The following is a 27,774-nucleotide window of genomic DNA, read 5'->3' on the forward strand; positions in this document are numbered from 1 at the left end:
GGGGCAGGGGTGGGGGAGTCTGCTTGTCCCTCTGCTCCTGCCCCTCTCTCTGTTTGCCCTGTCTCTGTCTCTCTCTCAAATGAATAAATAAAATATTTTAAAATGGTAATAATAATTTTAAAATAATAATAGCCAACGTGTATGGAGCACTTACTATGTGCAAGGCATGTGATAAGAGCCTACCAATAAATCAGGGGGTCACTTCTTCTTCTACAGAGGAGGCCATAGATAAGGCAGGAAAATAGTGCGGCTCTTTCATGCCTAGGGGACATAGTTCCAGGTTGGCATCAGAGTGCTTATGCTTATTTTTTTATTTTATAAGATTTTATACTATGTGTTTTTTAAAAAGTCAGCCTGAATTATTTTTCAATTTAATACCATCTTTTAAAACATAAGGAATTACTAGTCAATTCTAGTTTACATCTGCCAACGGAATGCTCTCATATGACACACATATCTCTTGGTCATAAAGCCTGTGCGAACATAGAAAATGAACAAGGTTTAATTAGTTAAGATGATAAAATGATGCTCAGTTTTATTCACCACCATATGAATCACGGAAGGGGGAGAGGTACATATGTTTGAAATGTGACAATCCTTCCTAACGCTTAGCTAAAAAAGAACTATTCCAATAGGTTTAGTCTCAAATCCATGTCAAGATACAGGTGACCTGCAGGGTTTTTGCCTTAGTACAGAGGTTTAGAGAGAGATTAAATCAGTGAAAATTATCTTTAGATAGAAAATCGCTGGGTAATTTTTACAAACTCAGTGTCATACACTCTGACTTACCTAATAGAGCATTATCTTCTCCTGGTAATTTACAGATTTCAATTTTATCTGCTATTGCTGTTTGGAAATTGAACCCTTTGGGCTTGCATTCACACTTTGCCTCTAGATGCCGCCTAAGTCGAAAATCAAGAGACCCAGTTACATATGGAAGAGGCTCTGTATTCCCAGCAGCTGGCCTTACCTAAGGAGAGAGAAGATAATGAGTATGGTCTCAGGATCCCCCCCGCCCAACCACCAAAGGATGGGGCCTATTCTCTCTAATTACACCCTGTGGCTATCTTAGCTAGGGTCACATCAAATATTTTCACCTGTCATTTCATCTGTTCACAATTTTAAACATTGTTTTTGCCAACTTGAGGTTTCGTGGATTTTATTCCTCTGTTTATTTCACATCAATGCCTGGAACTTACCTGTAGCTCACCTGGTGAGCTGCACGAGGGGGAGTATGTTTACCTCCATGAAAGGGGGAAAAGTGACCTGAAGAAAGCAGCTAAAGAAGGGTCACAGCCCCTCAAAGACGTGCTTATTTTATCCTAAATTCTTTTGCGCAAGTACGGTATTAAACAGGGTGGCAGGAAATGGGAGAGTAAACCTAAATTTGAACCCCATATGCTAGAAGTTAAGTAAAATTCCATTACATTTGAATAGTTCTAAGCAAGCAATTTGTTACCCTTTATCCTTTAGTGGAATTGATGAACAGGTGGTTTTCAGAAGATCACTCAGTATATTTAGCTTCTGAAATTCGAGCGACTCGGGATCTGATTGGCTGCTGGTACCGCGTGATAATTCGGAGCCCAGGCACCACTCTGGCTCTTGCCTGGGGTTCTCAGGAGGGAAGAGTTGGGAGAGGCTTTGCTGCTGAGGAAATTGATTTGATAGATTAAAGGTAAGGCCGGTTTACGGCTTTTTCTGCAATGGTCTTGCTGGAGATGTTCTGCAGCTTCCCTTGAAGTATTTCCCAAAGTTTGGGGTCATAACTGGGGAAATTAGGGGTGGAAATGGGACTAGGAAAGTTTGTAACCCTGTTGCCCTACTCAGGCCCTACTTACATCTGCCGTGTGTTGTGTGATCAAGGTCCTATACTAACGAGCCTACTGTTTGAGTTGGCTCTCTCCTCTGACAACATTTTAAAAAGTTTTGCCTTTGATTTTTTTCCCTAAATATAATGGTATGTAAAAGGATCTATGTTCTGCATTCCTATATTTAGCCTGTTCTACTGGGCTTCATTTGCCTCCGAAGGAGCGGCAGTTTCGCTGGCTTAACAAAACCAGCCATGGCGGGGTATTGGTTTACATGGCAAATATCTTCGGGTAAAGGGACAGCTGCTCCAAGTCATCATCCCCTTTTATCAAGAGAGTCCCACTCTCTGGCGTCAAACTAAGGAGGCCTTGGGAGATCCTCTCGTTGGTGCCTGAATTAGCAGCTTAGACCAGAGACCCACAGTCTTCTATGTACTTCAGTCAACGCTTGAAACGTTTCTTATTTTTCAGGTTTGAGGAAGAGCTACAGAAGCAGAACCGAAAAACCCATACAAGCCAATGGTGTTCCGGAAAAAATAACCCCATTGCCTTGAGGTTTCTATTTTTTCTTTTAAAGCTATTGACAGATTTGTTTGTGCGTGTTCTCATTTCAAGCCTAGGACAGACTGCTGTGGTGTGTTAGAGCAGTAGAGAGACCCAAAGCAGCCCTCTTAGAATTTTGGTGCTGGCGAAAAATTCTGACTTCTGGAAGCCGAGCTGACCCCCCTTTCGCTAAGACGTTTGCTTGAAAATGTTTTTCCGCAAGTATTTAGAAACTTAAATACCCTGTTTCTTTGACTCCAAATCCTCTCGCTTTCTTACCTCCGCTTCCTTTTACAACTTGAGCTAAATTGGTAGTGTAGCTAGAAGCCGCGACACCTGACCTGTTACTGAGGGCATCAAGAGACGCTGACTGAAGTCTGCGGTTTTGAGAGCCATTTTGAAATATCCCCTCTCGCGTAGCCTGCGACAATCTATGGATGTGTAGGATGGATAATCTTACGTTCTGTTTCTATAATGTTATGATTTCAGTCCTAGGGATAGATGCTAATGCATTTTCATCTGTCTGGAATATGAGAAGTTTGTAGGTGCCCCTACTACTCTGGGAAAATGGCAGATGACGAAGAATATGAGGAGGTGGTGGAGGTAAGATGAAGAGGCTGACTCTGACAGCCGGGTATTTTATGTGGCGACAGCCAAAGCCGTGTAGGTGAATTAATCATTTGAAAAATACATCATCTATTATAACTTCACAAAGAGTCATTATTAAAGCATGAGAAAGGAATATTTTACGTTCAGTTTCACTATAATTATGTGGGATTTAGAATTGAAAAGAAATCTCACTGTTTCCCACTTTTGCTTTTCTTTAAACTCTCAGAAAAACATGGTGTGGGGTAAAGGTGGTGTTAATTTGTCTTCTGAAACTACCTTCTTCCCCACCTGACAGCCCTCCTGATCAGAAGGACGGAGGAGATGAAGGGACAGTTCCAGAAACTGAACTTTTAGCTTCCACATAGCGATAGGGGGAAAGGGGCTACTTACTCTTTGCTATAACCAGCTGATTACTTAGAGGGTAATATGGGTTAAGTGTTCAGAATAATACACTAATGAGATTTTATGCATATGTGAGATTTGGTATGTATGTAAATGTGCACATGTGCCCATAAATATAAACTCATCACGCTCACAAGTGACATTTGGAGCCACACTTTCTGACCAACTCCCATTCTATTTACCTAAGGGAACAAGACTAGCTTTTGCTTTTACATTTTGAAAAAAAAAAAACCAAAACCAAACAAACAAAAAACAAAACCCAAAGTGGACATCTTGGAAAAATTTCCTCCGGGTTATTAGTGGACATCTGACACATTCTACAAAGCTGTTAATTATTTATTTTATAAAATTTTGTTTTTATGTTATGGTTTTTCTTCCTCAGCTCTTGGCTTCAGCTTCACATTCTAGAATCTCAAGGCTTGGGGACTATAATCCATATAAATATATTGCCATTGAATCTGAAAGTGCTTAATAATTTATAATTAATGATGATCTAAACATATAAAAATCTCCAGGTGCCTAAGATGCTTGGAGACAGTTTTGAAAATCTGTGCTTTTTCATCAGAATGAAATTAAGAGCTACCCAGAGCCAAATTCCAAACGACAGTGCCAAAATTTGTCTTTGGAAGATTATTGTAGTGACCAGTCTATATTTAGATGAAGAAAAATTTGTTCTACACATAAAATTTTTTTTACTGAAGGATTTAGGAAGAAAACACAGAATGAATCTCGTGCAGTATAACAATGAACCCCTCTGGCTTGAATGCCAAAGGCTGCATTCTCCATGTTCAGTATTACTAGTGTGCATTTCACAAATTTCCCTGTGAGTTAGAATAATCACTATTCAATAATGACACAGTTAAAAATGAAATTGCCTTTCCTGTGGCAGTAATACCAGTAATACTTTTTAGCCTCCAAGTTAAAAATCCCTTGTTTTTCTTAAAATAATTGTGTTCATTGGTCATTGGATATTGTCCTCGGCGCTAGACCTGATTGATTTAACTAGATGGCGTAAAAATGGTGGGGGCTATTTTTAGGCATCTCATCCTTGCCATTTTATTCCTATTACTACTTCTGGGTCTGACCCGCAGTTGCTGAACTGCTGGACTTCCTGCCAGAGAGTGTTCAACCAAGGTCTCTCTGACCTTAAAAAAGATGCCATGAAGAATGGAATGGTGGCAAATTTGAGAAAATGGTCAGGGAAGAGTTCAAAACCAGGAACTAGCTTTAAAAAGAGATCTTCTAGGGGCCGTGGACATCTAAATAAAATTGTGCTTTTGCTCTTTTCTCAAACCTAAACTTGGATAGAAAGGAAATGAAGCGAGGATGCACTAATTAGTGGCACAACTCTTAAAAAAAAAAGTGGGATTTGGCGTATAAGTTAATGCCGACCATTTGGGTAATGTTGCTTTTTTTATAAGGTTATTTCTAAGCTATGTTTACCAATGGTGAGAGCCCAGCAAAGGTAAACTGGATGGCTACCAGGGAGCTGCTTGTCCTTGGATGCTAAGAAAATCCAAAATACCTGTGCATCATTCATTTTAGTTTAGTATTTCTTCTCAAGGCACTGATGCTTTGTGTGGCCAGAGGCATGGTTCTTTGTGGATCATCATCAAACAGTATTCCCTAAAGTGTCCAAGTGATATTTCCCATGTGATGAAGGCAAAAGCATATAAAAGAAATTCTCTGTCCTAAAAGAGCTGGTGGTTTCTCTAGCTATGCGTAAGGCCATACAGATGGATATTCGATTTTAATAAAGAAATAGTGTAGAAACAAAGCTCAAGAGTGAGGGACATCAGGCAAATTTTATGCTAATCTTCCTGCAGATGAAATATAGTCGGTGGCCTATTGGCAGCGGTTAAATAACTCGATCAGAGTGCACTGGACCAAGGGCGGAAGAAAGGCCACCTGAGGGGAAATTTTGTAGTCAGTGTTTTTCCCTCTTCCTGAGTGTGTTTTGGTGGCAGAGAAAAGAAAAATGTAGCCTACAATGATATACATTTTGTGGACCAAGAAAATGAGCCCAATGTTTCATTTTTGTCCCTTTCCTTGTGTGCGTTGGCCTGAGTCTTCACTTCTGCTCACCCAGCTTCTTGGGTGAGGCTAGGGGCAGGATTCCACTCCCCTTACGCGTCTGAAACAAAATGTCAGCCAGTTCCCATCAGCATCTATTTACTGCCGCTGATGTCAGAAGTAGAACACAAGTAGGTTTGATTTCAGATCCAGCCTGCAGGCACCTCAGAGCCATCAGTTGCGAACTGCAGCCTAACTTTCCCACATCTTGTGCCTAAAGGTCTTTGCATTTTTTCCTTCTCCCCTTGGCGTTTGTAGATTTTCATCTTCGCATCCTTTTAGGACCATCGTGCTATAGAGGGATGCACCCCTCACTCTGGAAGAGACTCCCCTTTCTTAGTAATCAGGGAGCTACAGGGGTAATTGGGATGTGTATATGCTTTCGGATCTAGTGTTTCCATGATACAATCGGGTCAAAAAGTTCTGTTTTGTTTTATTGTTAGTTAAAAACAGTGGGTTATATCCAGTTCCTTTCTGCCCAACCCACATACTCAGGATATTGTTCTCACATTTTCTCTGCAAATTATACCCTGGGTACCAGAAGAAAATTTTTTATTTGTCATAAGTAAAATAACTGCCCCGGCAAATAATCAGCCCCACACACCTTTCTCGTCACCCTGCATCTCCTTGCCTCGTCTGATGGCATCCATGTTAGTGTCCCTGAAGTTTCATCAAGCTGAAATGGATTCCTTCATGTACTTCCTTCCCAAACATAGTGCACGCCAGCTGGGCTAGTGAAATAACCCAGTGGTTCAGCTGAGGCAGAGGAGAGGTGATTTCTGCTTTGTTCTCATGAGTACTTTGTGCTCTATTTATAGTATTACACAGAGGAGACAGTCTATGAAGAGGAGCCAGGAGAGGTAAGACGCAACCCATGTCTGAACGAACTGCATGCTGATGAAAGCAGGCAGAGCCTTCCCTTCTCACAGACTCCCAGGGCTACAGAGCTGGCAAAGGGAGAGTCTGAGAGAGAGTCGCTCACTTACATGTGCCCAGTGGCGATGGTACAAGAATGAATGCTACCTGTTTGACAGGTTACGTCACTGTTTGTGCTATTCAGCATATCCAAAGTGGCTGGGGATGGTTTCCGCCATTGTTCCTGTGGTATTTTTGGTGTAGGTGGTACTAATCAAAATAACATTGTTGGCCACCAGCGCTCTGTGACTGTAGCAATCACATGGCCTTGGACATGTGATTTGCATGGGGACCCGCGGTTTTATTGTTTAGAGTTGTGACTTGTGGGGCACCATCTCTGCCAACAGGGAAGGCCCTCCAAGACTTTGTCCCTGATGATGCAATGAAATGTTACTTCGACTGTAGCACAAAGCCTCTCCCATGAATATTCCAAGGTGGAATTTTTTAGGGTGAAATACCTCACTCATGCTTCGTTTTCTGAATAGAGCTCTTTCTCTTGAGCATGATGAACAGGGATGGCTATCCCTGGATCCTGCTCAAAGAGCTTATGACTGCCCGAAGCCTAACATTTGTAGATGCTATAAATTGGTTAGTTTCTCACCATCAACGGTACATCGGTAATGGCAGAAAGCAACCTATCAGCAGTGATCTGACAGCGCTAGGGGAAGTGGACATAGATGGCCAACGTCCTTGTTGCTTCAGTTTCTCTTTTCATAATTGACGCTAGAACTCTTCCTTCGGTATAAAGGATATTAGCTGTGAAGTAAATCATGCTAGCAGAGGGATTGAAGACTTGGCTGCTTACCTTCTTTTCTTACATATAGTATTTTTAACTTTGGACTAGACCTAAACTTTGGGCCTTAGTTTCTTCTTTTATACAGCCTGTTGTAAGAAATTGTGATTTCCCACCTACTGCATGCATAGGACTATTGTAAGGATAATTACCCCCTTATGTTGTCATCATTATCGTTGTTTACCTAAGCATTTATTAGTGTACATGGCACTCCAGTTCATTGTGGGACAAGCAACCAGCTTTTTCTTAGACTCATTTAAAAGTTAATATGAAGTCAAGAAGTCGAGCTTTATTTGATCACCTTAATCTTTTGTTCTCTGATCCCAAGTTTGCTTTTACTCTACCCAAATGATTTAAGATTTTAAATGCTTGAGAATATTGTATTTCTGATTTTTATCCAACCTGAAAGCATTTGGGTTCTATTCTACAAATGGAATTTTAAGGCACTGTAGCAAATTAAGAAGGAGTAACCTTTTGACTCCACTCCTGAGCAATCAGCATTCAGATTTATGTAACATGATGTACCTTCATATGGACAGAGTGTATGTTGCCTGCTTTGGCCTGTTTTAGAGATGGAGAAGTAACACTAGGGATGTAAGTCTGACTTGCAGTCAGAATAATGCCTATATACAAGATCACGCGATCACAGTTTTTACTTCCATAACAGTGTTGAACTGCATGTCCCATTTTCAGACAATAACAGGAATCTATGAAACTACGACAACACGGACAACCACGTCTGACTATGATCAATCAAAACCTTCCAAACCCGCGCTGGCACAGCCGGTGTCGGCACAGCCAGTCCCAGCCAAGCCAGTGGAGAGGAAGAGGGTTATCCGGAAGAAACTGGATACTTCGAAGTTCATGACCCCCTACATTGTACACAGTCAGAAAATGCAGGAACTCTTTAGCCCAGTAAGTTTCAAATGACTTCTGCTAATCTAGTTTTATTATTGAGAAATTACTGATTTCAACCAACTCTGTTTTGGGTGCTTGCTGGATTTTGTTTCTCAACCTTGTATGAGATAGAGACTTATCTGCAGAAATATAAGCTCTTGTGACTCTTGAATTTTCTTGTAATTCATTTGCACCATTGAGAATCAGAGAAAGCATCCTTACTGAAATTATTCCCACAAAATAAGCAGGAGGCTGATTATAAAGCATTTATTGGTAATCACAATTTCTTAGCCCGTCTAGAACCATGAAGTCATAAATATAGATTCAGTTGAAATCCATTCACAGAAGCTAAATAACATCTAAATAAACATCTGAGCAGGATGCCTCTTTTTTTTTTTTTTTGTTTAAAGATTTTATTTATTCGACAGAGATGGAGACAGCCAGCGAGAGAGGGAACACAAGCAGGGGGAGTGGGAGAGGAAGAAGCAGGCTCATAGCGGAAGAGCCTGATGCGGGGCTTGATCCCATAATGCCGGGATACTCCCTGAGCCGAAGGCAGACGCTTAACCACTGTGCCACCCAGGTGCCCCAAGGATGCCTCTTAAGTAGACTAGTTAGCAATATGTAAAAAGGTCTTTAAGAGTTGTATGGTGAAGAAGAACGTGTAGTTTAGAAAACCAGGATTAGACTAAGAGTTCATCTGAAATGAAGATTGGAATGTTCGACTGTACCCTAGAACAGTGTTTTGTTTCGTTTTTAAGATTTTATTTATTTGAGAGAGAGGGAGAGAAGGAGATAGCAAGAGAGAACATGAGCAGGGGATGGGGAGAGGGAGAAGCAGGCTCTCTGCTGATCAGGGAGCCTGACGTGGGACTCGATCCCAGGACCTCGGATCATGACCTGAGCCAAAGGCAGATGCTTAACTGGCTGAGCCACCCAGGTGCCCCAGAACCATGGTTTTTAACTGTGGCTGCACATTGGAATCCTCTGGGAGCTTTAAATCTACTGATACCCAGGCTGTTCTTGTTTAATCAGTCTGAGGCTGGGACCTGTGCGTAAAGACTTTTAAAAACTGCCCGGCCTTTGAAATGTGTAGCTCAGGTTGAGAATCACTGCTGTTGAAGGTCCCTGGTCCTTAACTTTCCGTGTACAGTTACACCATAACAAGTTACAGTGACCCATTTGAATGGATCTGATTTGTTGATTGTCCATGTGGGCTGAGTTCTCACTAGGTGGCTTGATTGCACATCCTCTGGCGGCTTGAAAAAAAAAAAAATAGAAGAAAAGCAGCTCAGGGGAACATTGGCTAATAGAGGACTAAGAGCTTACGTCAAAAGCATCCTGTTGTGATTGGTCAATAAATGGCCACGTCTGGTTTAGTGTTAACTCCTGGGGACTATTTGGTAAATTTCTAGTTTAGATTCTTGAATGATCTAAAACCTAGTTTTCTAAGACTTCGAGCTCTAAAAAAAAGACTATCTTGCCTCCTTTATCATTGCAGTATTCAGCAAAAACAAAATTTTTGTCCATTTATTGCCATAAAATCTCATAAATTCTGACAGTAATATCCTAGAATTTCTGATAGTCTGAAGACTATGTTGGCAAAGGTTTATAGTATTTTTAAAGTGGTTAGTGATAAAATCAAGAGTATGATTTAGATTGTCGACTACACTCAGGAGTACCATTGAAGCATTAATAATAAATTATGCAGATTGTTATTAAAGCAAGAACTCATTGTATATTTAGCAGAAATAATAAAATTGCATTCCTTTTCAAAATACTCCATAATTCAGACTTTCCATTAATTCAGCTGGTGTCTCAGCTATCCAAACCGTCGAGATTTAGCTGCAACTTCTGAATTGAATATTTTTGCATTGTATTAGCAATCAAATCTTTTCAGACAATTTCTATATTTATTTTCTAAAATTATTGAGGTTTGGGCTTTTTATGTGTGCATTGAGACAATAAAAACATCGAGAGAATCATTTTAGGGCATTTTCAAGACAATAGTCTGTAATAAAATTTCTACTGTCTCAAGTATCCAACCATGTTTACGAAGAACAATTAACAAATCTATTTTAGTTTTTGCTGAGAATCGGGTAAGGGACAAAAAGCTGTTATAATTGATCATTGTTAGAACTTGTAGAAAATTTTTTTTTTTTTTAATCAGAAGGGGAGGAATGCATTGCCTGAAATTTCCGCTGCTGTCTTGTCAGGTTTTAGGCTAATGTCTGATACTCTTTTCAGAATAAATACAAGGAGAACTATGAGAAAGCAAAAGGACAGCCATACGCCATCACAACCGATACCCCAGAACTTCGCCGGATCAAGAAAGTACAAGATCAACTCAGTGAGGTGGGCTGCATTGCTAAAGTAAAGGAGAGAGACGTGTCAAAAACATGCCCACCGCTCGGAATCGAGGGCTTTAATGGGTGTAGAGAAGATGAGGAGTCAAATTACTGTGAGCCAGTGCAGAAATCTAGATGAAGCATTGGCTATAGATTATGTGGCCCTAGATGTGAACCTCAAGAGATTTCTAAAAGCTGGGCTTAGCAAGTTAGCTAAGAGATGATATGAGACGGGAAGTTCGAAGTCACTGTGGCCCGCACGGAGAAGGGCAGGGGGGCTGAAATTCAGCCAGGAAAGCAGATATGCAGTGACTGCAGGGGCTGTGCAGATCTTTGGAGATCATTGTTTTCTAAAATGCAGAAACTTGGCTTTGCGGTGCAGACACTGGGTCATTGGGTTACTGCTCTTTGGGTATGGATCTCCCTTAGTATAGTCACATGGGCGTGCCTGTCATGAACTCTGTGCGTTATTTCTGCAGGTTAAGTATCGAATAGATGGCGATGTTGCTAAAACTATCTGTCACGTAGACGAAAAAGCAAAGGACATTGAACATGCTAAGAAAGTGTCGCAGCAAGTCAGTAAGGTGAGGTCCTGGTGTGGATGGCTGGGGTGCTGAAGAGCGTGTAGGTGGCCTCTACCTGGCCTTAGGGGAGAACTGGACAGGCCTGATCCTGCTCGCCGGTCTCCCTCGAATCCAGGGGCGTTGGGAGCTCTAGCGCCCGCATGTGTCAGGCAGGCCGCACAGGTGACTGAAGTAGCCATAGGACCTACGGCAGCTTGGAAAGTCTCTGCCCTGCAACTCGGCTCCAGGCGGCTGCTGCACAGAATGCAGGCCCAGTGTTACCAGAGTCTCTTCTTTCTAAACAAGTCAGGGAGCTTAATTTTTACGAGAAGTCCTCAAATTTCAAATGTAAGCAACGAATTAAAAACATTTTAAAAATACCACATAAGTCAAAGGGGACATGTTCACTACCCTGATTCAGTCAATGGCCAAGAAGGTTGCAGCCTTTGAAAGGAACCTATAGGAGAATCATAATCATGATTTTGTTTAAAAAATCAGTTTCAAGTAAAAGCTTACCAATGTAGGAAAAGTATTATGGGATGTGGACATGGTCAACGTTTTCCCAGTTGATTCTAGTAACACATGGCGACAAAGGCCGCCTCGGTGTGAGGACACTTTGAATGTGAAAGACTTCACAGCACTCTATTCTCTATACCCTCATGCCTGCGGGGGTGACATCAACCACAGGTCCTCTGCTTTTTCCGTCTAGGTTTTATACAAGCAGAACTGGGAAGACACCAAGGATAAGTACCTGCTTCCCCCTGATGCCCCTGAACTTGTCCAGGCAGTTAAGAACACAGCCATGTTCAGTAAGGTAAGGGGATCTGCTCTGTCGCTCCTTCTGTCCTTCCCCCGCGTAATTCAGCACAATACCCAGTGCTCTTGATGATCTGGAATGCGGTTGCCCAATCTCTTTGCGAGTATCCTTGAGCCCTGTGGGTTGCAGGGGTGAGGGTGGGCAGGGAGGAACTGGGAGGAAACCTCTGGAGTAGAGTGCAAGAGAGGGTCCTGGCGGGGAGAGGGGCAACCTGGGCGGAGAACAAGTGGGGCAAATGAGGATACCCCTGGGAACTGGCTCTCAGAGACCCTGGGCTACACTGTGGGTATCTCTGGATATCGCTCTTATTAAATGTTTATTTCATGACAGAGATCGTGCAGAGTGTCTCCTGGCTCCTTACACTTGCTTTAGTCCTTGTTGTAGGAAGCAGGTAAAGTCCCGGAGAGGAGAGGACACAAAATCAGACACATCTACCCTTCAGAAAATAAGATTTCTCAGAAGCAGCAGGACAAGCTATTAATAAATATGATGTGGACTGACTGGAAAGGGGGAAGTTGTCTGTGGATTCCGTTTACCTTTGCTCTTACCTTGCCCTCGGTTCTTGCTGTTGATGGAGGAATTCAAAATTGTGTATTTCATGTAAGTGGGAGCTCACTTTCTCACAACTTTTCACCTTTTTCTTATTTAGAAACTGTACACTGAGGACTGGGAAGCTGACAAAAGCTTGTTTTACCCGTACAACGACAGCCCAGAGCTGAGAAGGGTGGCCCAAGCCCAGAAAGCCCTCAGTGACGTAAGTCAAGCGCACGGCAGCACCGTTTGGGAAGCGGTATCAGGACGTCTCAATTTACGTCTTCTGGCCAGATGTTCGTTGCAATTCTTCTTTCAGAAAGACTGAACGTCATTATAGCAGATAAATACATCTAGAATCATTATGATGTCTACTTAGATTTTATAATTTATATTAGCTATAATTAAACCCCATCTTGTTTTTTTATTAGGTGAAGAATCTGAGTCTCAGACCACATAGGTCATTAGTGGCAAAGCCCAAATTAGAAGCCTGGTCTTGTGATCCCAAGACCAGAGTTCTTTCCACTGTAGCCTGTGCCCTCTGTCCCCTTGGCTAGAGTTGAAGTTTTTTTCTGTGACAATAGAACAGATCCCCTTTTGGGATCATAGCAACTTTCCCAAATATATTAAGTGAAAAATGTTATTGAAGGCTTTTGATTTGCTATCCTAATTACAAAGTCTGAATTGTGGTGTGCCCCCCTTTTCTGCATAGACTGACACACTTGTCCAAACATGTTTGTGTCATGACCTCACAAAAATCGCTTGCCATTTGTCTCTGTACACAGCGGATATTTCAGAGACACGGAGGATATTTCAGAGTTCGTAAAATATCAGCAGTCCCCATTGGAAGTTTAGTGTCTTCGACCTTGAAAATAGTGTATTAGAGGGACTTAGCAGGCGTACAAGAGTCCTTAGGTTGAAAGCACTAGAAGTAGTAGAGAATAGTAGAGAGCTCCACTCGATTCTAGTACTTTCCCTTGTTTTGAGAAGCTTTATTTTTTGACCCTTGGATTTGCTAGAGGCTGTATCGAAAATCCAGACTATTGCTCTCATCTTCAGGAGAGCACTGTTTTATAAAATAACAAGTTACTTCTCATTCAGTTGTCAACTAGACCCCTCAAATCTCTGACATTCGCTATGGACTTTACATTTTAGTTCGTGTCTTGAAAATTACTGGGATTTACTTCCAATGGATCTTAGGATCTTATCTTGCCCTGTTCTGGGATTATACATACTCATTTGATGGTGTCTCCAACTTTTGAGATCTTAATCTTTTATCACCTCTCACTCGATATCATTTGCAAATTTAGGGGATATATTTCTATCCCAGTTTTCATATAATTAAAATATAGTGTAGGTATACTCCTATCTTTCCATAAAGTAAGTTAGGAACTAAAGAAGCTATAACAAAAATTTAAGACCATCTAGTACATGGTACCAATTTTAATGTGAGGGACTTCTTGCTTCTCTTTTAAGTTAGGTTTTTGGTTCTGTAGCTCATGAATATATAATATTATCGTGTAACCTTTATCAAGTGATCAGTAGTTACTTGTTGAAAGTCCGTTTTGGCATGCATAGCTAGTGGGATAGAAAAGTATGACAAGAAGTTTTCTTCCTTTCCCTTGAGACTTTATAATCAGGCTGGTAAGATGAAATTGTCATACATTAAACAATAAGAAATTTTTTCAAAAATTTTAGAAAGCAAATTCTATAGTCTAATACTTGCTGAAAGACAAGACGCATGCAAGTGATTAGAGAAGACCATGTGGAAGTGGTAATCCCAAGGGAAGGGGTGATGATGAACAGGAAAGCCATTTCAGGTAGAGAATACCCTTGAACAAAGGGACAGAGGTGAAATGACTTGGCGGGGGGGCAAAGAAAGTGAAAGCTGTGGGTGCCTAGTTAGGAGAGTACTTTTAAGAAACTGGTAGTAGGACCTTGAAAATCAGACAAAATAGTTCTGACATGATACGGTAGTCCATAAGAGATATCATATGATTTTTGGAGGGGAAAACAATATGGTAAAAGTAGGATATGGAAAAATTCTGGAGGACAATAAAGTAGATTGAGACTAGGAAAAATTGTGATCATTTGAAGAAGACTGTTTTAGTAATATAGAGGGACCAAACGGATGACAGGGACAAAGGAGAGGAAGAAAGGAATTTGTATTTTAAAAGTGTTAAGGACGTTGGATATTGGAGATGAAGGAGTGAAAGGAACCATAGAGGAGTTTATGACGAAGTCTGAGTGTATAGGGGTACAACTTGTAACGATGCACTAGTGAACAGAGAAATGGAGTTGAGATGATGGAACATTCAGATCAAGGCATTTTCTGGATAAATCAGAAACTTTGTCTTACTGCATAGGTGTGAGAACAGGACGAGAGATGAGTATTTGAGAGTCTTCAGAATGAAAGGGACAGCTGAAGACCTGAAACTGTATGAGAGAGACAGAACAGTGTACGGCCAAGGGCAGAGTTTTGGAGGACACCCATTCTTAGGACATCTGGAAAGGAGAGCCAGCAAAAGAATGAGGGAACAAATGGTTAGAGAAGTTGAAGGAGAACCAGGAAACGCTATGTCATGTAAGCCTAGGAAGGGGTTTCCAAGAAGACACTTAATCTCCACATGTCTCCCTTTATCTATAAATGGAGAGATGAAGGGATACCTCCATGCCACTCTAGTGCTATGGACTTTGAACAGTTAAAATTGACCCCATTTTTTGAGCTATCTCAATAGAATACATAATGGAGAATGTATAATAATGAAGTAAAGTCTTCCCATCCTTCCTCAGAAAAACTTGGCAATTAAGATAGGGCTTTTAATTTTATTGCAGATTATGTACCAAGTATCAGATTACCAACATGCCTATTAATACTGTTGTCCACACCATGAACTTCTATTATAATTGGGCACCGAGCCCCAAGCAAGCTGTTGTTCACAGAACATACCGCTGGGTAGGCATGTAGATTTCAAACTAAGCACTTGGGTTTAGAAGCTTTCTCTCCCTCTCCTGCACTTTCTTCCTGTGTCTCTGAAACCTACTTACTGTTTTTCTTGCTATCTGAGCAGAGACAAAATACTGTGCAAATACCAAGAGTCTTTAAGTTGATCTAGAGTGGAGAATTCTAACTAGACAGAAATCTGACCAAGGTTCCTGAGAAATCAGGACTTCTAGATCTGATTTCTCTGAAGGTTTTTGACAGGATGTCATACTTAGTAAGCATTTCTCCTGATAGGACGTTGCTTATTCTCTGAGGACTTAGCCAGCCGTGGAAAATACCAGTCACCCTATGTCTAAAATGAAGTCTTCCCTACTTAAAGATTGAGCAGTGGAAGTCATATAAATGCATTTTAAAATGGTCTTTTGTATCCTCCACTGATCTAATGTCCATAAAACTTTTGTTATAGGCAGCAGGTAGATATTATCGGGTTAAGACATAGTTAAGAGTTGGTTAAAGCATGAAGAAGATGACTGGGACCTTGGAACTATCCAACCTCTTTACACTGTAAATAAGAATACTGCCACGTGGAAGGAAAAATAATTTGTATAAGTCTCACAAGTGAGTAGAAGAGTTGGGGTGATAAATCTTGAGATTTCCCCCAATGGCCTCGGTATATAAAAAGCACATTCAGAAATCAGCCTCTGAACCTTTGCTCTGGTCAGGTTCTGCATAAGCCACAAGGGCTCCCAGGTGCTGTCCTCCCAGAGCTCACAGGCCAAGGAGGGACAGGTAGGTAAACAACAAATCCCAGTGTCATCTAAAAATTCCTTTAAAGGAGATAAGGCTAAGTAAGTTGAGTGAGATCTCAGGACAAAGGTCCTCAGGTCAGGCAGGGCACAGGAGGGGAAACTGTTGCTTGTTCTGAGCCGTGGAGAATGAGCGGCAGTTTGCAGGCAGATGGGGAGAGCCTGGAGCTGGGGCATGCCAGGGAAAAGGTCCAGAGGCATAGGAGGGTTTCTTGTGTCTGGGGATCTACAAATGGTTCTGCATTTTTGGAGGCGGGGGTCAGGACTGGTGGAAGAAAAGGCCCAAGTAGTCAGTGAAGGAAAAAAGGAGGGCAAGAGTGAAGGGGTTGCATGGTTCATGGACATGATACTTGCAGGCAAGGGAGGCCTTTAATAGGCAAAGGAAAGGAGCTAATGAAGAGGGAGCGGTTGAAGCTGCCAAGAGAAGAGGTGACAGATGGAGCTGGGTACAGAGCGCAGCTGGAGGGAACAGCGGTCTGAGTACAGGGGTCCTGCCCTGCAAGGGCTGCTTCTCTGAGCCATGTAGCAGGTGGGAGGGGCAGGGATAAGTACAGGGACAGAGAAGTGTATATGCAGCCTTTCTTTACCCTATGAAAGAAGCAGCTGAGAGCTGACTGGGGTAAGGACAGTCTTGGGGATTTACACTAGCCACTGTGCACAGAGACTGACCAGAGGCGCATAATGGGCTGTTCAAGCTCCCTGGAAGGCAAAGTGGCAACTGGTTACCATAAATTCAGAGTATCAGGCACACAGCCCCATGCAAGCTCTTGTTCACAGAACGTATCACTGGGTAGGCACCCAGACTTCAAGCTAAGGGCTTAGGTTCAAGAGACTCCCTTTCCCACCTCTGTAGCCTTTTCCAGTGGCCCTTTAAGTCATGCTTAGAGCATTGTCATTCTCTGATCAGTAGAGCTGCAGGGTTTGCTTCGGTAGCGCTCAGCATCCTGGATATAAGCGGAGGAAGCGTGCCGTTGAGTTGGCCTAGAGCTAGGGGTTTGGTAGCTGGTGTGATCCAAAGACAAGAGGTTGGGAGTTGAGGATGCTAGTTAACAGTAGTTCCAGTTACAAATGTGGCACAGAGACAAATGGAAGGAAACAGATCTAGGGCTCATAATCTTGGAGAAGAGGGAAGACTTAATGAGATAGGACACACCCTTGCTCTCAGTATTACCAGTGATTTCTATCTGCAAGGATACATTACTATTACGTGATACACTAAAGTTTAAAAACTTCAGATACAGATGAAAACATAGTCTTTAAAAAAAAATCCAAATGGAATCTGGGATGTAGAATAATTTTCTATGGCTCATGAACATCCCCACCTTTTATTTTCAGATTGCCTACAAAAAAGGTCACGCTGAACAGCAATCTCAATTCACAACTCTGCCAGATCCTCCAGAAATAGAATTTGCTAAGAAAGTGACCAATCAAGTGAGCAAGGTAAGTAAATAGGACTGGGACACTATCTCCCTTAAAAACTCTGGCTTAATCATCTCAAACACCGGAGAAAGTAAGTAAGGGGAACCCGAAGATTCAACACCAACCCTGGGAGTATTTTTGCAACATGACCCTAAAAAGTCTACAGCGAAAACAATACATCCATCAACATTGTGGGCCATGTTAATAACTGTTCAGCCAGCTTAATGACTTGGTGATCGGAAAATGTGAAAGCCGCATTTTAAAAAACAGAACCTGTGTCCTGATGTCATTTAACGTTTTGGCTTAGGGAAGTGCTACTAACTGAGAACTGAGTCACCACACATTTTCTTGGAGGATCTGATTGTCTCGATTCAGTGTGAAGACCTCGTACAGTTTTACGCTCTCTGTCAGACATGGAGAAAATAAGAATGCATGAGCGATCTCTCAGACATGGCTTAGTTTGACAGCCGTGGGCTGTGCACCTCATAACTTTTAAGGCCCAGGCAAACAGCTTAGTCTGTCTATATTTAGGCTGGTAAGCTAGCTCTGAGGAATGCAGGCCTCACAGAGAATGCCGAGAGACAGATGTGCAACTGATGACCAGACCCATGCGAAAGTCCTATTTTAAATTGGTTCAAATCAGGCCACTTTCTCCTGGGATACTAAATACTTTTCTTTGCCCTCTGTAGAGTTCCCAATTTGGTCTTCTTCTTGAGTTTTGGTGGAACCTCAAGGTTTCTACCTTGTTTAGGTATTTTTGGGGAAAGGACGTCTCCTGGAAAGGAGAAGAAGAAAAGTTATGGATGATGAAGTCTACTCAGTGACGTTTTTAGTGCCTGATATTGCAGACTACTAACTATCGCCAGAGGCTACATGGATAATAGAGCTAATACGTACAGTAAGTTTTCACTAAGAGGAATGCCATGAACCTGAAATTTGCCCAGGGCAAAGCAGAAATGAACTTTAGAACTGTCCATAAAGAGCTGGCCTGCTGAAAGTATGGATACTTAAATAAAGTTAGGGAACAAGGACAATTGATCTTTTTCAAAGAAAAAGAACAAGCTGCTTTCAAATGGTCATTTAGAAAGGAAAAAAAATCTATTTTTAATTTTTATTTAAAGCATATTTTAAAAGATATATTACTAATGCAACACACTTTTACCTTGAGTGTGCAGGTGGGTACTTGAACATGATAAAAAAAAATAATAAATCCCTTTCACACTGCTCTATAATCAGTCTCTCCACTAATTTAGACATGCCAGTTACTCTAGAACTGCACTCTTTGATGTAGAGGCCGCCATCCACGTGTGACTATTGAGCATTTGAAATGCAATTGTATGAACTGACAGTCCTATATGCATGGTAAATAGACCCTGGGTCTTGAACACTTAGGACAAAAAAAATGTAAAATAGCTCACTATTTTCATATTGACTACATGTCGAAATCATGTTTTTGGATCTATTGGGTTAAGTAAAATATATTATGAAAATTAATTTCGCACCTGTTCCTTCTTACATTTTAAACATTGGCTACTAGAAAATGGAAAATTTCAGTGGTGGCTTGCACTATATGCCTGTCGGACTGCCCCACCCCACCCGGATACGGTGGCATCATTGGACATTTCGGAAACCTCACCAGTGCTGGGTTTGCCCTTGTGGAATAACAGTGTAAGCCACAGGGATGGCTGTGGGTGAAAGTCACCAGATTTGGCTCTTCATCCCAGTCTTACCCAAATTCCCAGTTTTTAATGGCTGCTCTGCCTCCAAAGTAACACTCACTTTGGGAAGAAAGGCTTGTGCTTGGCAGCAGTCCGTCCAACAACAGACCATCCAATAAGAGAGGACTAGGACCGCGGGTGCAGGAGAGAGAGGCGATTTAGCTGTGGGACTTGCCTCTGTTCTCTTGAAGTGCTCCCCACCGTCATGGGCTTTGACCCATGTTTCAGGATCATCATTTCCTTGCTTTCCAACATGGATAAAATCTCCTTTATCTACTCACTCTTAGGTATTTAAATTCAGCATTTCCTTGTCTGTGTCCAGCTCTAGTCCTTTGTCTTACAGCCTTCGGCTCATACGTTAATATAATGATTGTGTATCTGCAATGATTATATGGCTTATATTTTGATTATACTGCTTACCAGCTTTCCTTACTGTACCTGTCAGAATCTGTTCTCTCCCCTTTGTCTTTGGCCAAAGCCCCCAGCTCCATACAGGCACTCGTCCTGGCTCGGCTGCATTTCACTGCTCCAACACAGATGGACAGGCAGGCAGGGTGGTTCGTGGAAGCGAACATTCCAGTGAGGTTACCGTGCACACGACAGCCAGCTGAAAGTGGGGCTCTGAATGCAACATCGGGAAGTCCCTTTAGTTTCTCTGTGCTTGCCTCTCTGGTTCATAATGTGAGGGAAAATGTGAGCTTTCAAGCCTGAACTACCAGGGATACCTAACTGGGGTCTAGAGTTGAAAGGAAAAGCTCTGTTTCCTCTACTCTCTGTGCACACTACTACTGCTACTACTTCTTCCCCTTCTTTTTTTTTTTTTTAAGATTTTATTTATTTGACAGAGAGCACAAGCAGGGGGAGCTGCAGAAGAGGCAGAGGGAGAGGGAGAGGGAGAAGCAGGCTNCCTGCTGAGCAGAGAGCCCGACGCCGAGCTCGATCCCAGAACCCTGAGATCATGACCTGAGCCGAAGGCAGATGCTTAACCGACTGAGTCACCCAGACACCCCTCTATGCACACTTCTGCTACTAAATGGTTTTTGTTTTGTTTTGCCTTTTTTTTTTTTTTAAACCATACTGGCCAATTCTTTGACACCAACTCGGTGTCCTATAACTCAGTTCAATTCCGACATTATCTACCTGGAGTTAGCCTCAGATCTCACAAGTTAAGGGCTCAGACCCACGAGACTACCCCTGTTTCAGACAACTAGTCATAAATCTGGACCTCGCATACTTCTGACTGGCTCCAATCCAGGGTTCCCACAACCCCCTCCTCAGGTTTAATAATATGCTAATCATTGGCTCATAGAACTCAGGGAAACATTTTCTTATGTTTATTACATAATAGAAGATACAGATGAACAACCAGGATAAAGAGATACCCATGGTGAGGTCCTGTGGGTCCCAAACACAAGACCTTCCATCCCTGTGGAGCTGGGGTGTGCTACTCTCCCAGCATGTGGTTGTTTTCACCAACCTGGAAGCTCTCTGAATTGTGCACTTCAGGGACTTTTATGGTGGTTTCATCACATAGGACTGACTGATAATTAACTTCATCTCCAGCCCCTCTCCCCTCCTCAGAAGATGAAGGGCGGAGTGGAAAGTTCCGAGCTTCTAGGCACTGCTTGCTTTTTGTGGTGACTAGCCCCCATCATAGTGCTATCCAGGAGTTGTCTCAGAACAAAAGAAAACCCAGGGCACCTGGGTGGCTCAGTTGGTTAAGCCTCTGACTCTTGATTTCAGCTCAGGTCCTGATCTGAGGGTCATGGGATCGAGCCCCGTGTCAGGCTCTGTGCTGGGTGCGGAGTCTGCTTGTCCCTCTCTCTCTCTGCTCTCTTCCCCCCCAATGTCAAATAAATAAAATCTTAAAAAAAAAAAAAAAAAACAAAAAACAACCCTATCACTCAGGAGATTACAAGGGTTTAGGAGCTCTGTATTAGGAACTGGGGACAGAGATATATATATACACATATATATATATTAGTATTATATATTATATATTAGTATATATTAGTATTATATATATATACATATATATATTAGTATTTCACTAGAATGTTTTCAAAAACATCTTTCAGTAAATATTATTGCACAGCACAAAGATGCCAAGCCCTGATCTTTTAAAACCATGGAAACTCCTCTATCACAAAGAATTACGGAGAGATTTCCATTGAGTTCACCAGAAGAGATTTGGTTGAGTTAGAAAAGCAGCCCTGGGCCCACTATGGACGATGAAAATATCAGTTGGGACCCCCTCCACCTGTCTGAGAGGATAGCATTTCTATGAATGAAGCTGTCAGAAGTCCCAGTATTTAGCAACTCACAGAAAAATTGAAGTGTGATTAACTCACAGGCTTTGTATTACTTCCCTTTGATAACCACATGAAAACCACAGATGTAGATATGGAAAGTAGATAATGAAGCCACGTGTTTAAGTAGGACATTAGGGTGTCTAATTTGTGGCCCAATGCAAGCTTCTCAACTCATTTCTGAGAAGGAGGGACTATGGTCTGGGGAAGGAATTTTACTACATCTATCGACATGCGGTTACTCTCTTGCCCACAGAAGGTGTTCCAGAGCTTGTAATTGACCCAATGTACTGTCCTCTGTGAAATGAACAAACACAGAATCCTAGAGAAAGTTCAGTCGATTCTTGTTGCCAGGTTTCCATTGATTGACTTCAAACATGACAGTTAGAAGGGCTCGGGTGGAGTTGGAAAGTTGGGTTTTGGACCCAACACTGTGTCTAACCCATCTCTGTATACCATGTAAACACTCAGGCCTTGTGGCCAGATGTGTAGAGTGAGACCACTTGGTTGACAGAGGAGGTCCCATGTGAATATGTGTCTCTCTCTCCCTCTCTCATTCCTCAAGCTACAGGTCTTTATTCTTTCAACTCCTCTCCTACCTGCAGATGAAGAGGAAGGCCATAACTTCCTCAACAGTTAACAAGCTGCAGCCTTAGTCCTTTGTAGTGAAAATCTTCCCAGACTTGGGAGTACTCAGGAGTAGATTGTGAGAGATCCACCTCTAAGCTGACCCATATTAGTTACTGGTTCATGAAGAGAAAGAAGTGGGGAAGGACTTTGGGTGAGAGTGCTGGGTGGTCTTATACTCTTGTTTTGCATGTTGTTTTATTTTACTTTTTTTTTTTTGGAGAGAGAATGTGCAAGTGGGGGTGGGGAGTGGGGAAGGGGCAGAAGGCAAGAGAGGGAATCTTAAACTGGCTCCATACCCAGTATGGAGCCCGATACAGGGCTCAGTCTCATGACCCTGAGATCATGACCTGAGCCAAATCCAAGAGTTGGACACTTAGCCAACTGAGCCCCCCAGCACCCCTGCGTCTTGTTTTAATATCTTTAAAAATATCAGATATCTATTTCTTAATGTGAGAATTAATTTTTACTTAATTTTCTTTAACAAATCTACATATGTGATTCTTATTATTTCCCCATAATGGCCCAACTTTTGGACCTCATTAAGAATGTCTGCTGTGGGCTTGCCTGAGTGGCTCAGTTGGTTAAGTATCTGCCTCTGGCTCAGGTCATGATTCTAGGGTCCTGGGATTGAGTCCCACATCAGGCTCCTTGCCCAGCGGGGAGCCTGCTTCTCCTCCTGCCTGCCACTCCCTCTGCATGTGCGTGCGCTCTCTCTCTGACAAATAAATAAAATCTTTTAAAAAAAAAAAAGAATGCTGCTTTCTCAATTTTAAATTATGTTACAAAGTTTTGGGGATGCATCAGGCCCTGTTGGCCCTACCCCCTAATCTTGGAGGTTTCTTCTTTTGAGAGCAAACAGAGGAAGGGCAATATCCCCTGCCAAGAATGTAGGTTGGAGATCTTAACCTGGGGTGCATGTACATCAAGAACCCTCTGAAGTTGTGTTTATGGGCAATTTATAGCTTTCTCAGATTTCTGAAGAGGTCTGCTCCCCGAAAAGATTAGAAATACTTCTGTAGGCAATCAGCCAATCGAAAAATACATTTTGACCGATTGAATTCAGTCTGAGTGACTGAAGAGTGACTTCAATTTTTTAAAGCTTCAAAAGAGGAGAGTAGACAAATAGCGCTTTAATGTAAATATTATCTCAACAAAGATTTCTATCGAAGAATACACACAAAATTTTCTTCAGTTTCTTACTCTGTTATGCTAGCAATGTTACCATTATTGTTACAGTTACTGTAGTCTACATTTGTTTAGCACTGTGGAGTTTGCAAAGGACTCTTCAGGGTATGAACTTATTTAATCTTTCCAACAATTCTCTGTGGAAGGTATTATTATTGTTGGTGCTGTGGTTGAGAACCTGAAACTCAGAGGCAAAGTCACACCTTTGGTAATGATGGAGTCCAGTCTTGGGCCCATAGCTTCTGGACTCAGGCGCAGGACTCTAAAAGTTCTTAAGGAGGGCATGTATTGCATGGTGCACTGGGTGTTATATGCAAGTAATGAATCATGGAACTTTACATCAAAAACTAGGGATGTACTGTATGGTGACTAACATAATAAAAAAAATTATAAAAGTGAAATTTCATCTATCTAAAAAAAAAATAAAAGTTATGAAAACCACTTGGCTATTTATCAGCATGTTAAGGTCTTGAGAAGAAAGGATATAGATATTTGAGAAAGGGTTGAGCATCTTTTAACTCAAACTCACTGGCTCTGCACATCACTCCTCCTTGGCACTGGTTCTGTTAAAGGTATATCACAAAACCACTCTCTTTTCTCTTGTAGAGTGTAGTGGGGGTGTAGATGTGCAGACACCTTGAGACTCATTGGTTGTGTCTGTTAACACATTTCCCAAGAAGGGGAAATTGCTATAAGCCAGCTCTGGCTCATATGCACAAGTTTGGGGTTGACCAGTTTAATTTTATTCTAAGAACACTAAAGGCCAAGGTAGTTTGAAGCCGCATCTCATGGACTCAGTTCAATTTAGTGTATTTGAGCATGCATTTATGAGGTCACTTTTGTGTGCTACATTTTGTGTTAGATTCTGAGGATATGAACATAAAGAAGACATAACTCCTCTCTTCAAAACGCTCACAGCCTGGGATTCAGGTGGGGTGGTGTTTGGGAGTAAGATGGGGCAGTTCTCATTAAAATTTCTTTATTCAACTAGAAAGTATATTCTTTATTCAACTAGAAAGTATTATTAATTAGTCTGCAAGCCAGATTTTGTGGTGGTATTGCTTTCTGGATAACTAGAAGTTTTGGTAAAACTCAGAAATAAGTTCATCTGGCATGGAAATCTGAGGCTGAGTGGTTTTATTATAACTGAGATATAAGTAGAGGATGCTTCTGAGTCTCCTCCCTCCGACATCAGAGAATATCCGTAAGTTCTGAATGAACTAAGTCCCCAGATTCAACAAAAAGAGGGTCAATTATTACCTCTACCTCCTTGCTCAACTTTCTTGTTGACACTATACTAGATTTGAAGACCTCTATTAAGAACGTAAGAAGGGCCATTGTCAAGATATTTTTGTTTATTTTTTTAAAGATATTTTTAAAAGCTGCCCATTACCACTTTTATTGTCAATTTCTGTATTTTCTATATTTTACCATTCCTTTTTTTTCTCCTAGCAAAAATACAAGGCAGACTATGAAAATAAAATCAAAGGTAAATGGAGTGAGACACCTTGCTTTGAAATTGCAACCGCCAGAATGAATGCCGATAACATCAGCACAGTAAGTAGGAAGGAATGGCCGGATGTTCTTAGGTTGAGAGGGTGACCCTTTCCTTTATGACTCCTAGCCCCCAGCCGTACCTGAAGTGGTACCAGAACATTATTAGAGTCTAGGTACCTCTTCTTGGGGGCAAGACCTGTGTAGAGTTCCTAACCAGAAAAAAATCTCCCAATCTTTCCTCCCTTTTGAGAAATACTGTTTTGATCAGATTCCATTATTCTTGCCTCAATATTAATGTGAACAATAGGGCTTCAAAGTGAGTACATGTTAAAGGGGCCCTTTTAAATTTATTCTTTGCCCGGGGAACCCAAAACAGTACATTTATGAAACTGACTAGTTTCTTTCCAGATTTTCTTCACTGAAAAACACTCTTTTTCTCCTCTCTGAAGTTCTCTGCCCCTGGCCTCTGAGAGCTCCTTCTTAGAGGCTGGTTTTCAGCCTCTTATAATTGCTCCAAATCTCTTTTAAGTTGCTAATTGTTTTTGTGATGGCCCTACCATCTCTCATTGTAACCTGACCTGGGTAAGCCAAGAGGAGCGGGGCTGTGCGTAAGTTCTCCAAGCAGCCCCTGTCCCCCCATGTGAACCCTTGCACGGTCTGTGCTCCCAGCAGTTCTCCAGCATGTTTAATGTCTTACAGAGGAAATACCAGGAAGACTTTGAGAATATGAAAGACCAGATCTACTTCATGCAGACCGAAACGCCGGAGTACAAAGTGAATAAACAAGCTGGGGTGGCAGCTAGCAAGGTATGAGGAAATGCTCTCATTTGTCGTGATGGTCTTATTGTGGGTGGATTTCTTATAACTCTTGTTTTGTATATAATGAAAAAAAAAGGGTTCTTGAGCAAGAACTAAAAAAGTACTTTGGGGTTATAATGAGGCTACCAAATTTTCGAAAAATTTTGCTATGTATGAGCATTAACAATACTCAAGTACCATCTTCAATATTTCATAAAGGACCTTCTGATACCTGCAAGTAGAAAGGCTGTGCTCTCAGACAGAAGGACCCCTCAAGAAAAGACAACTGGCAACCACACTCATCATTACTATTGTTTTTCTTATTTTCCTACTAATTGGTGAAAATCTAGTCACAGACAAGATACACAAATCCATAGATATGCTCATATGCTCTATAGAGTAGACTTTGGTAAACAGAGCCCTTGGCATTCTAAAGCAATAGAAAGCATATAAACTTCAAAGCCAGTCAGATTTGATTCAAACCCTGGCCTTGGCTCTGCTGAAGCAGTGAAAGCAAGAAGATCTCATCACCTAGGAAGCTATTTCAGTATCCAGGTGCAAGATAGTGATGTTTTGGATCAGGAGGGCATTAGGGCAGGTGATGAAATGTACCTTGAAGGTAGAGCTGACTTGGTTTTGTTATTGGGTTGGATACGGGATTTGAAAAGACAGTCTGGGTCTAAGCAACTGCATGGATGGAATTCTCTTTATCAAGAGAGAGAAGAGTGTGGAAGGAGTGGATAATTATTTTTGGAGGGGAAACATGGGCTTAGCTTCCAACATGTAAGATCTGAGATGCCTTTTTGACATCCGAGTGGAAATGTTAGGTGGGCAGTTGATTGTATGAGTGTGAAGTTTCAGGGGAGATATCTGGAAGGGTTGTATAAATTTGGGCATCATCGGTATATGCATACTATTTAACATCATAAGACTGGAAGCCATCAAGGGAACAAGTGTAGACAGAAAGCTCTAAGGATTGACTCTGGAGTATCTCCATGTGAACACATCAGTGAGATGAGGTAGGAGGAGAGTTGGGAGAGAGTAGGAAGTGAGTGAAGGGAGAGGGAAGTGATCAGCTGGGTCAAATGTTTCTGACATGAATTGACCAAAGTATGGTCTCTAATGAGACCATACAAACTTGGTTGAGTCTGCTTAGAGATGGTTCATGAATGGGTAAGAACAGAGAAATAGAAGAATGTTAAGTATACTCAGGTTTTCAAAGTATTTTCCTGAAAGGAAAAGAAGGAAATGGGGTAGTGGCTTGGGATATGTGGGTGAAGAGGGGATTCTTTTAAGATAGCAGACAAAGACACCGTGTTTCTATGCTGATGGGAAAAATCCAATGTGGAGGGAAAATGTGATGCTATCTGAGGCGGGAAGAGTGGCTGGAGTGATATCCTTGAGTAGGTGAAAGGGGAAGGGTCTGGTGCTTAACAGGAGGGGGAGATTTGCCGCAAGTCCTGACAGTTCATCCAGAAACAGGAGAAGAGGCCGCGTATCCCAGAGGCAGGTAGAGAGATAGGAGGGTGTGTGGAATTCCTTTGCAGTGAAAGGTTATGTCTTTCATTCCTGTAGAGTATCCCCTGTGAGGCTTCTGTGTGCTGTAGGGAGTGGTGCTTCTGTCAGCTGTGCATCTCCTGCCTTTGGAGACCAAACCGATATTTGTTTTTTGAAGTTCTCAGATTTTGGTAGGCTAGGATGCTTTGAACGGTTCTGTATTCTACAGTTACGTTGCCGGAATAAATAGCTGGCACTGGGGATCATGGTCAGAACTAGGATCAGTTTCTTGTTCTCCCTTTGGGCATGTTCCTAAGAGGGGCTTTGGGTGCTCATTCAAAGCTTCTGCTAAAGCTGGAATCAAAGGTGCAAAGTGGGAAGGGCAGAAAGAAAACGTGAGGTTGTCATCCTTCGTCCAACCTCTAGCCCCTTCCTCTCTCTTCTGCATGTGCGTTAAATACACACATGCTCACACACAGGCACAGAGGAAGCATGAGAGAGTAGATTGATGCTGCTTCTGGCTTGCTTTCTTTAAAAACGTGTTGGCAATTAGGCAGCTGGAAGCTAAGAGCTAAGTGAGGGTTACAGAGAGCAGCGTCTGGGACAGGAGGCACTATCATTATTTGTGTGTGTCTTTTTCTCTCTGAGGACGGGGACCAGGGGTTATTCTTT

The 27,774-nt window shown here is 41.9% G+C and overlaps 1 protein-coding gene across 1 annotated transcript in view; it reads left to right on the top strand.

Annotated features, from left to right (window-relative positions):
* NEB (nebulin) overlaps positions 1-27,774 on the top strand; it is a 271,288-nt gene that overhangs the window by 48,752 nt on the left and 194,762 nt on the right. Inside the window, exons 4-14 of the mRNA XM_040644991.1 lie at positions 1,474-1,675; positions 2,280-2,954; positions 6,254-6,295; positions 7,837-8,058; positions 10,288-10,395; positions 10,868-10,972; positions 11,661-11,765; positions 12,418-12,522; positions 17,385-17,489; positions 24,763-24,867; positions 25,507-25,614. Coding sequence (XP_040500925.1) covers positions 2,919-2,954; positions 6,254-6,295; positions 7,837-8,058; positions 10,288-10,395; positions 10,868-10,972; positions 11,661-11,765; positions 12,418-12,522; positions 17,385-17,489; positions 24,763-24,867; positions 25,507-25,614 — 1,041 coding nt within the window. The 5' untranslated portion in view covers positions 1,474-1,675; positions 2,280-2,918. The remainder of the gene's footprint in view (positions 1-1,473; positions 1,676-2,279; positions 2,955-6,253; positions 6,296-7,836; positions 8,059-10,287; positions 10,396-10,867; positions 10,973-11,660; positions 11,766-12,417; positions 12,523-17,384; positions 17,490-24,762; positions 24,868-25,506; positions 25,615-27,774) is intronic.

Source organism: Ursus maritimus, unplaced genomic scaffold, assembly GCF_017311325.1.
Source record: "Ursus maritimus isolate PB19 unplaced genomic scaffold, ASM1731132v1 scaffold_1, whole genome shotgun sequence".
Lineage (NCBI taxonomy): Eukaryota > Metazoa > Chordata > Mammalia > Carnivora > Ursidae > Ursus > Ursus maritimus.